This window comes from Melospiza georgiana, chromosome 2 (assembly GCF_028018845.1).
Source record: "Melospiza georgiana isolate bMelGeo1 chromosome 2, bMelGeo1.pri, whole genome shotgun sequence".
NCBI lineage: Eukaryota > Metazoa > Chordata > Aves > Passeriformes > Passerellidae > Melospiza > Melospiza georgiana.
The window spans coordinates 16,848,898-16,858,509 of NC_080431.1; the positions used below are offsets into that span (position 1 = coordinate 16,848,898).

At 52.2% G+C, this 9,612-nt stretch overlaps 1 protein-coding gene across 6 annotated transcripts; it reads left to right on the forward strand.

Moving 5' to 3' along the window:
* The first annotated feature begins 1,757 nt into the window (after nt 1-1,757).
* ING1 (inhibitor of growth family member 1) lies at nt 1,758-8,266 on the forward strand. Of its 6 annotated transcripts, none has more exons than XM_058019072.1 (3): nt 4,488-5,471; nt 6,414-6,483; nt 6,623-8,266. In XM_058019072.1, exon 3 carries the CDS (start codon nt 6,694-6,696, stop codon nt 7,324-7,326), a length of 633 nt encoding a protein of 210 aa, XP_057875055.1. In that variant the 5' UTR covers nt 4,488-5,471; nt 6,414-6,483; nt 6,623-6,693; the 3' UTR covers nt 7,327-8,266. The 6 variants fall into 6 exon arrangements, with proteins under 6 accessions (XP_057875053.1, XP_057875055.1, XP_057875056.1 ...); XM_058019073.1 differs by having other exon boundaries at nt 4,488-5,091; XM_058019071.1 differs by having other exon boundaries at nt 5,118-5,138.
* The last annotated feature ends 1,346 nt before the right edge of the window (nt 8,267-9,612 follow it).

Below are 9,612 nucleotides of genomic sequence, written 5' to 3' on the forward strand. Positions count from 1 at the left end.
ACCTATTCTCAGGCTAGTGCAGCCATTAGACAACTCCCTCTCTATGCCACGTAAACCAAAGCTCACAGGTCCAGAAACACTGGCTTGGAGCAATGCCTACATGCCATGGTGCTTCCAAGTTAAAAACCTGAGACCTTGTGTATGTGGCTTTTATTTACTTCAGCAACTCATTTTTTTACAGCAACTCCTGGAAACAGAAATTGAGAGGAAGAAAATAACGGGAGAACTTACAGGGATCTTCAGAAAACAAGGAAGTTCCCTCTGACATCTGCCTGTAACAGCGGGTCGGTATCAGTTCACAAATTTTGGTCTGTGGTACCATCTCCACTCCTCAGAAAGCATTTGGGTGCATGTCTCCCACTGGGGGGTGGGAGGGAGGATACTGGAGGTATTGCTAAACAGGTGCCTGTTCTTCCCTGCGAGCCCCAGCTCTGGGTTCACACACCAAGCTGCGGGCAGCAGCAGAGCCATTGCACAGGGCTCGGACTGGGCTGAGGTGCCCGGGCAGGCCGCCGCTCCCGCAGCGAGCAAAGCGCCGGGGCCTCACCGAGCAGCGACTGCACCAGCGAGTCCGGGCGCTCACAAGCGATGACTCAGTCTCCCCTAAATTAGGGGATTGCCGGTGACGTCTGCTAAAACAACAAGAGGCATAAAGCGCACGTTGTTTTGCTTCAGCAGAGCTGGGGTAGATCTTTCCAGCCCCGCCTTCCCCGCTCCTCGTTCCCCGATCCCGGCAGAGCCGGGTGCCTGAAGCCTCCGGGACATGGCAGTGACTCCAGGACGCAAAGGCAACGCTGACCGACAGCGGGGCTCCTCCGCTGGACCGCCGGGACACTGGCGGGGAACATAGGGCTGTACTCGAGCTCCCCTTCTGCTCCTCCCCTTCTGCCGGCAGTAAGCCCTCTCCACCAGCAACCATGCGGGGCGGGAGCGTTCCGCCGCCGGCCTCTTGTACAACACAGCCCCGGCAGCGTCCCCCGGTGACGCTTCCCTCGCCACTGCACGGGACAAGGCAGCCACAGCAAGCTCGTTCGCTGGCTGGCTCGGGCACCCTCCCTCCTTCCCTTTTCCTCCCCTCCCGCCCTCCAGCTAGCCTTGCCTCGCGCATGCGCAACCGCCCGGAGACCGCTGGGAAACGTAGTCGCGCTGCGTCCCTAACGGCTCCATTTTCTTCCCGTCGCCAGAGGAATCGCGCGTGCGCAGGCCCGCCCCCTCCCCTCGGGCGTTACCGCCCCCTCTGCCGCGGCGCGCGGTATCCCGGGCAGCGGTGTCACAGCGGGGATTGGCCGAGGGGGCCGCGGGGCGGGACGCGGGGGGCGCGCTGATTGGCTGGGGCGGCTGTCAGGCGCCGCGGGGTGATGGATGCGGGTGCCCGCTGAGGAGGGAGGGACGGAACGCTCCCTGGTTCCCCTCGGCGTCCGGCGCCGCGCCGGGCACAGCTCTGCCCGCAGCGCGGGGTGGAGTCGCATGGTTCTCAGTGTTCCCCTCTCCTAGGAAGGGCTTCGGAGCCGCTCCATCCCGGGGCGAGCTGGCAGGAGGCGAGACTCCTCCAAAGTCCCGGTACCCTAGCGCAAAATCATTCACTTGCCCCCGCGATCCCCCCAGAGCCTCCCCGCGGGCCGCTCGCCTCGCAGCCTCCGCACAACTTCACCGGAGCCTCCGCCTTCCCCGGGGCTTCCTTCACCCCACGCCCACGCCGGCCCTGCGCCGCCCGCCCCCTGGCTCGGCCCGCATCCCCGCCGCCTTCCCTCCCTCCCCAAACGTGAGTAAGGGAGGCGGGCCGATGGATATGCGGAGGTTCCGGGCGGGGGAAGGGATTGAGTGTGTGCGGTGAGTGTGTGAGAGAGAGAGAGTGTGTGTGTGTGTGTACACAGCGCTGGGAGAGAGCGCATGCGCCCTGGCTGGCGGGGCCGAATGTTTCCCAAGTGTTTGAAACTGGTATTTGGGTTTTCCACGTTGGATCTAGCGCGGCGTATGGGAGCGAGGAGGCTGCGTTGATATCGCCGGGGAGCGGCGGCGGCGGCGGCGGTGAGGAGGAGAGCGGGGAAGGGGGGAGCAGAGGAGAAGCAGAGCAGAGCGGCGCTGGCGCAGGCAGAGGGGCTGCCGCTGCCTCTGACAGACACTTTGCAGAGCACATTTTGTTTCCAGATTGTTTCGGAGGAGCTGGTTTAAGCCCCCCTCCTTTCTCCTCCTCCTCCTCTCCCCCTCCCCTCCCCACACACACACACGCACACACACAAATCCCTCTGATTGTTCTTACCACCTCCTTCGTGAATTACCCACAACGACAGCCATTCAATCAGCTGCTGCTGGCTGTAGGGGACTAGCGGAGGGTGTGTGAGTGTGTCTCTCTCCCTCTTTTTCACACAAGAGGAGTCAGATGTAGCTTCCCTCGGTTTTTTTGGGGGGAGCTACAGAGAGAGGTGGGCAGGGAGTGAGACCTTCATCGGGGTTACCGTCTTTGGAGGGAGCAGCACTTGCTCTCACACGGAGAGGTGTGGGGAAGGATTTTTGTTTCTTTGCCGGATGAAAATGTTGAGTCCTGCAAACGGAGACCAGCTTCACCTAGTGAACTATGTGGAGGATTATCTGGACTCCATCGAGTCTATGCCCTTCGATCTGCAGAGAAATGTCTCCTTGATGAGGGAAATTGACGCCAAATATCAAGGTAAGTGTTTTCTATATATCTGTGTGTCCGTGTGTGTGGTTTGGGGCTCAGGGGGGAAGGGTGTCTTTCCCTTTCTTTTCTTTAGAGCTGAGCCTCGGCTTCGTTTGTCCCTCTGCACCCCACAGGGATGGTAGCTTTATTTTTGAGAGGTAAAAGGAGGAAGAAAGCCGGGAGGAAAGATCCGAGGAGAGAGAGGGACTGATCTGCAGCGTTAGCTCTTGTCATGGGGCGGAACAAAAGGTCTCCGGCTTTTCTTATTAAGCAAGGACTCTGCTTTTCTGTGTAAATTGCTGGCCAAGAAGGCGGGGGCAGGGAAGTGGGGTGTGCGGTGCACAAAGGGGGGCCGTCCCTGGCCGTGGGGCTGAGGTGGAAGGGTTTGGGGGTACGGAAGAAAGTGCTGGGTGGATAGAGGGGGAAGAGATTACAGCACAACATTTAGGAATGTACAGTATTCATTATGGCTGTAGTAGGGGAGAGAGGCAGCTAGTGAAGGAGGGAGGGAAGGAGGGAGGGAGAAGAGGAGAGGGGGGTTAGGCGAGAGTGGGGGGCAGGGTGTGCTTTCTTCGCTCCCTTCTCGGTGGGTTTCGTTTCACCCGGTGAAACAGCCCCGCTCCGTTGGGCGGGGGGGCCGAGGGGGCAGGACCGGCGTGTGCGGTGTGAGTGGGGGGGGACGGCGCACACGGTCGCGCTTACGGCCGGGCTGAAGCGCCCCCCTCCCTCCCCGCGCTCGGGGCACGCCGTCCCCGTCCCCACGGGCGGAGGGAAGGAAGGGGAGGCCGGTTTGCGGGACTCGGGGCAGCTTTGTCACTTGGTAGCTGGCGTCCGCTCGGAAGCAGGGGGAGGGGGGAGGGCGCTTTATTCTGTGCCGCAGGTAGCGGTGACAGCCGGGGTGCCGGGAGGGGGGGACCCCCTCTCCCTGCCCGCGCCCCCGTGCATGTGGCCTTAGGGGCGGCGGGCAGCGAGCCCTGCCTGCCGTTGCCTCAGCCGCTCCTAGGGCAGCTCACCATGGGAGCCCGTCAGCTCCCGGGGGAAGGGTCCGGGGGAAACTTCTTCAGGAGCCCGCGGGGGCTTTCGGGGGTAGGAAGGGAAGAAAAGGACAAGGCGGGCATCGCGCCGCACGAAAGCACGTCCAGCGGGCACCTCCGCGCTGTGCTAGGAAGGGGCGTCCGCGCTCTTTTTATAGACAGACCTCGTTAGCATATCGCGGTTCGCCACGCCCGTCGGGGGTGCTGATAGGGCGGGGGCGTCCCCACGGGCCGGCCGTGCCCCGCCTCCCCGCGCGGATTGGCTGCGGGGCCGGGCCGACCCGTCTCGCGGCCCCGCCTCGTCGTGACGTTTCGAGAAGCAACTTTTCCGTGGGGCTGATTTGAATATCTCGGCCGGCCTCGGCCGGCGCGCTCTGATTGGCCGGGTTCGCAGAAAGGGGGCGGGGCAGCCTTGGCCGTCCGGAGAGTGACTGACGTGTCCGGGGGGGGGGGGGGGGCGCTTCTGCTCCAGCCGCACCTCGCTCGTGACTGGCTGGAGGGGGCGGGCGCCAGCTCGCTCCCGCCCGCCGTGATTGGCCGCTGCTCCCTGTCAATCACTCGTTTGTTGCCCCGGGAGAGTCCGTTCGGCCCCGCTCGGGGCGGCGGGGGCGGAGCCGCCCCGCCCCCCCCGCGCCCCCGGGACCGCCGCGGGTTCCGCGGGGACGTCCCGGTTTCCTGCCCGAGAACAATGGCGGCTCCGTCACCTCCGGGTCGGCCCCGGGCGCCGCAGAGGGGCGGGGAGGAGGCCGGGCTCTTGCCCGTGTCCCGCTCGCCGTCGTTCCGCGGCGTTTGAGCCCCCGTGAGGCCGCGGAGCTGCGCTGGAAGTGAAGCTCCGGCGGCATGGCTTCCCTCCGCTGGAGTGGTGTCTGTGATGCCGGGAGCGCGCGTTCGCCAGTGCCTCAGAGCGCAGCGCTCCGCTCCCGCTGCTGCAGCACGGCGCGGCAGCGCGGGTTCCTGCGATCGCCGTGAGCCGAGGCTCCCGCGGCGGCAGCTGCGGGCAGCCCGAGCCGCAGCACGGCCCCGGTGGCTCCCTCAGCACCGAGCGAGCGGCGCTGCGCTCCCGGCGGCCGGGCTGAGCGCCCCCGGCTTTGCGCAGCTCCCGCTCCGTGTCGCACATGCCAAACACGCCCGGGCCGGGATCCCAGCCCGCAGCCGGGCGGGAATGGCAGCGGGCAGTGCTGGAACCGAAGTTTTCCCGACGCCGAACTTCCGTCCGTAATGGTTTTGTGCTGTTCAGACAGACCGTTCTTCGTAGGAAATGCCCACCCACCAGATTGAGATGGGTTAAACTGATGACGTCAGTCAAGTGCCGAAACTTAAAGCATAAAACTTCTGTATTTCAGCCACTGAAAAAACATTAGCTCTGCTTTTTCAGCCTTCTTGAACGTAGAATCCGCTGTATGTTTGAAGGATCTTTTGGTGGCATCTTGGGCATACCATTTTTGGTATTTTTTTAATTGTTGTTTTGTTTTGGGCTTTTTTTTGTAGGTTAAAAAAAAACCACCGGTTGCTTAAAATGATGAATAACATATAGGAATGCTGATTTGTCAGATAGGTTATATTGCAGAACCAGCTGACAGGTCGTGCTTAACCGATGTGTGAAGCACAAGCTGCAGCTCTAAAATCTGAATAAAGCTTGTGTAATATTTCTATGTCTTCACTGGAAATTGTGTATGTTTAAAAACTCTGCCAAGGAAAGCCAAAACCTAAACCACAGGATAACTCTTGCTTTGCATATGTGTCACATGTTCCTATGAAGAAATAAATAATAAAAAAATGTAAGTTTAAAAAAGTTTTGGTAATGCCATTGGCATATATGAGAGATCCTAGTTTCTGTTAGATGCATTGAGGTCAGATTTTATATAAATATATTTAATATATTTTGCTTCTCTAAGACAGTCTGTTCTAACCTGTGAGAAAGGGAAAATTCAGAGAAGAAAGGAGATGCAGGAAAAACATTCAATGTGTTTTTGAGGACTTAATATGGAGTGCTGAGTGTCGTGTATGCTGTAGTTTATTTGGGTATCATAATGAAACTCAAAAACATCTTAAAAAGAAGTTTCCATGGCCATTCTTGAAACTTTAGACACTTTGTGCATTGTTGTTTTTTATAAATAGAACAATCCTTGAGGTGCAATTCAGGATGTAACATATTTTAAAGCAGAAGCTCTAGCTCCCCGTTGTTGCCTATCATCTTTAATGTTATCTTTTAACTTCCTGCTCTGCAGTAAGTATTTAATGAAGATAATATTTTTGTGTTTTAAAGAATAGCGACATGTATTTTACAGAAAGTGTAGGTGGGAAATAATCTAAACCTCCTGGATATTGTAATCCCAGTTTTGCAATCCAGGGGTTTACACAGCCTCATATTTTCAGCAGAAATAGCTCAACAGTATTGGATGAAATAGCTTTGGGTCTAGGCCATGTATTTGGTGTTTCTGCATCTCCTGTCAAGTAACCCAGCAGTGTGCTTCTAGGGTGGTTTGTGCTTTCTTTCTGTCCCACTCTCTTTCTCCTGCTCTGTCATTCACTGAAAATGTTAATGTTGTTATACAGAAAATGTCCAATGACTTCCCCTCTAATTTTGCAGTTAACCTTGGAGCTTTTGACGGTATGTGTATTGGTTTAGCTAATTCTTTTTAATTACTGAAAAGTTTAAAGGGAAGCATTATCAACATACATAAAAATATATTTAGTCACTTTTTTTTCTCCTAAATCAGCCTTTGCATTCCATTCCTGTGGGACCACCTAGAACAAAAGCAGTCCAGTGGAGTCACGAGCTGCTGTCAGGTACAAGCTTCAGGGCACCTGTCTTTGATCAGAGCTGTGTGTTACAGGAAGTTGTTGCTGTATGGAAGGAAAAACAGGAGGTTTTGTTTTGCCATTTTCCCCATCAAAAATATTTATAGTTTTTATTTCTTCTTTGCAGAGATTCTGAAGGACCTGGATGATTACTATGAAAAATTTAAGCGGGAGACAGATGCTGTGCAGAAGAGAAGAATGTTGCACTGCATACAGAGAGCCTTGATTCGGAGTCAGGAACTGGGGGACGAGAAGATCCAAATCGTCAGTCAGATGGTGGAGCTGGTTGAGAACAGAACAAGGCAAGTGGACAGCCACGTGGAGCTGTTTGAGACCTGCCAAGAGACTAATGACACCACTGGAAACAGCGGGAAAGGCAGCCAGGATAAGTCGAAGAATGAGACAATCGCACAGGCTGAGAAGCCCAACAACAAGAGATCGAGGAGGCAGCGGAATAATGAGAATCGAGAAAATGCCTCAAATAATCATGACCACGATGACATCACCTCAGGAACACCAAAGGAGAAGAAAGCAAAAACATCCAAGAAGAAGAAACGATCCAAGGCTAAAGCAGAGCGGGAAGCTTCTCCTCCTGACCTTCCTATTGACCCTAATGAGCCAACATACTGCTTGTGCAACCAGGTCTCCTATGGAGAAATGATAGGATGTGATAATGATGAGTGCCCCATTGAATGGTTTCACTTTTCTTGTGTGGGACTCAACCATAAACCAAAGGGCAAATGGTACTGCCCCAAATGTAGAGGAGAAAACGAGAAAACTATGGACAAGGCGTTGGAGAAATCTAAAAAAGAAAGGGCATACAACAGGTAGTTTGTGGACTTTTCATAGTGAAGGAAAAAACCCACCAAACCAGTGTATTTATTGTCAGTGTCACCTTTGTTGAGGTGAAAGGATTGTAAAATGTATATTTTTAAAGGAGGCTTAAAACTGAACCATTCCTGTTACAGGGACGGCAATAAGAAATTTTGGGTTTCATTTGGTAAGCTGTAACAAGAATGTGGTCTGTGGACCAATGTATTCCAAAAGTAAAATTATAAGAATATTCGGGTGTTTCTTAAAAGATAAATTAATAATTTTCTTTATTTCTTTTCTTCTTTTTTTTTTTTCTTTTTATTTTCTTTTTTTTTTTTTTTTTTTAGTGCTGGTAGCACTCTACCCATTAAAATTTTGACAAATATCTCTTTAAATGTAATTTTGTTTTCCTTAATGAAAAATGTTATTTACCTTTTGAGTAAAATTGATAAATAGTTTAACCACCTGGCTGTATCTGAATAAAGCTGCAATTCATTGCAAAAGTAACTTCTTTTGGTGATAAGCAAGAACAAACAAAAGGAGGGTAAAATTTGGTTCCTGCTACAAAGTGTCAGTATAACAGTTCAATAGCAAATGTTTAAATAGGCTTAGAGGATTATTTTTTAAAACAAAAAGTTAATGGTTAAATTTTAAACAACAAATATTTTATATGCTGGCCAGGTACCACAAAGGCCATTTTTAAATGATTGAATATGTTTTGTATTTAACCAGGAAGTGGTTTAGTAATGAGACATAACATAAATGAAGCTTTATACTGTCACAGATAGTGGTGTAGCAATCCTTAATTTGTTTAAGTTGTATAAATGTACATTTTAAGTGGAGTTGCACTTACTGTATTATACTTGGAAATGCAGCCAAATGCCATTGTGTAACCAATGTGCATTTCCTGCTGTATGTATGAAAATTGTACAGATGTGATATTAAGAAATAAATGAAATGACTTTGACAGTTTGCTTCTTTAGCAGTCTTGTTTAATGATCATTCATGTAGCTCAAAAAACCCAGAAATTCATCTTTGACCTCAGCAGCTGCAGCAAGCTGCTGCTGGAAGCCTGAACCTGTTGTAGTGGTAACCAAATTACAGTTCTGATAAAGGATCTTCATAGAATGTATGGCCAGCAAGGTCGTAGGAGAGCCAAAATAGCATTCAGCTTTCCATCCAAATCTTCTCATTTTGTGCTTGCAGTCACTCCCAGACCCAGACATTTATCTGAAAATCAATAGTACAGAGCTGGTCTTGTTCAGTTTTTTTAATGCTTTTTTCATTGTGGATATAAATTATTCCATGTTTGTTATTGGGATCTTTTGTGTTTCAGCATTTCCCAAGTTTTCCTGCAGCTGTTCCAGGGCAGGCCTTTTTGTTCTTCATGGTCACCCCATACCAAAATGTACTTGCTGTGACCAGGTGCTGTGCCAGGTACCCAGGGCTCTGTCCCTTGGATGGACACTGAAGCTTGGTCAGGCTGTTTCCTTCACCATCATGGCTTTAGGGGCCAACATTACAGTGAGCAGATTTCGTCTCCATCACACTGCAGGCCTTCATCCAGTGAGAAGGGAGCAGGACCAGCAGTAGGAAGGCCATGGAAGTGAAAATTGTGAAATCCAGTGGATCAGGTGAAAGACTCACATAAAAAGATGGGGGCCTGGGGTTGGTGGTTTTTCTTTTAGAACATTCTGTGTATAATGGTGGTGTTTTGTTTCCTGAACAGTGAAACCATACCACTGAAATGACCCTTGTATTCCAAAAGATCCTTCTGTAGGGAGTAAGGTTTTGATCTAGCCAAACACAAGACAGCTGAAGGGGTTCAGTGTTTTCTAAAAATGTACTGAGGGGCCCCAAAACGCACTGCATCACCTTGCATGGATATTCCCTGCCAGACAAACATGCTCACAGTGGCAAGTAGTCCTGTTTTACTTCTAAATAGGTGCACTACTTGTGCACATCTGCAGTTGTTTCCAATCCCTTCAGACTGTCAGGTTACACTGAGGCACCTGTGCCCAGGGCAAGTGCCTGCTCCAAATCAGTCTGCTGCTCCCGAGCTGGTTTAGGGTTGGTGTGTAATTTTTCTGCTCTCTACATTTCCTTCTCCTTTCATCTTTTCTCTAAAGCCTTCTGGTTTTCCATTCTCCCTGCACACTTACTGGTCTTTCCCGCTCCTCTGTGCCTCCACCTGCTGTTGTTGTGGCTGATGCTGATGCTTCTGGTCTTTTCTGCCTCTGCTGTTCTGGCGTTCTCCCACCAGCCTATGCTGAGAACATCAATACTTAGCAGCAGGACTGTACT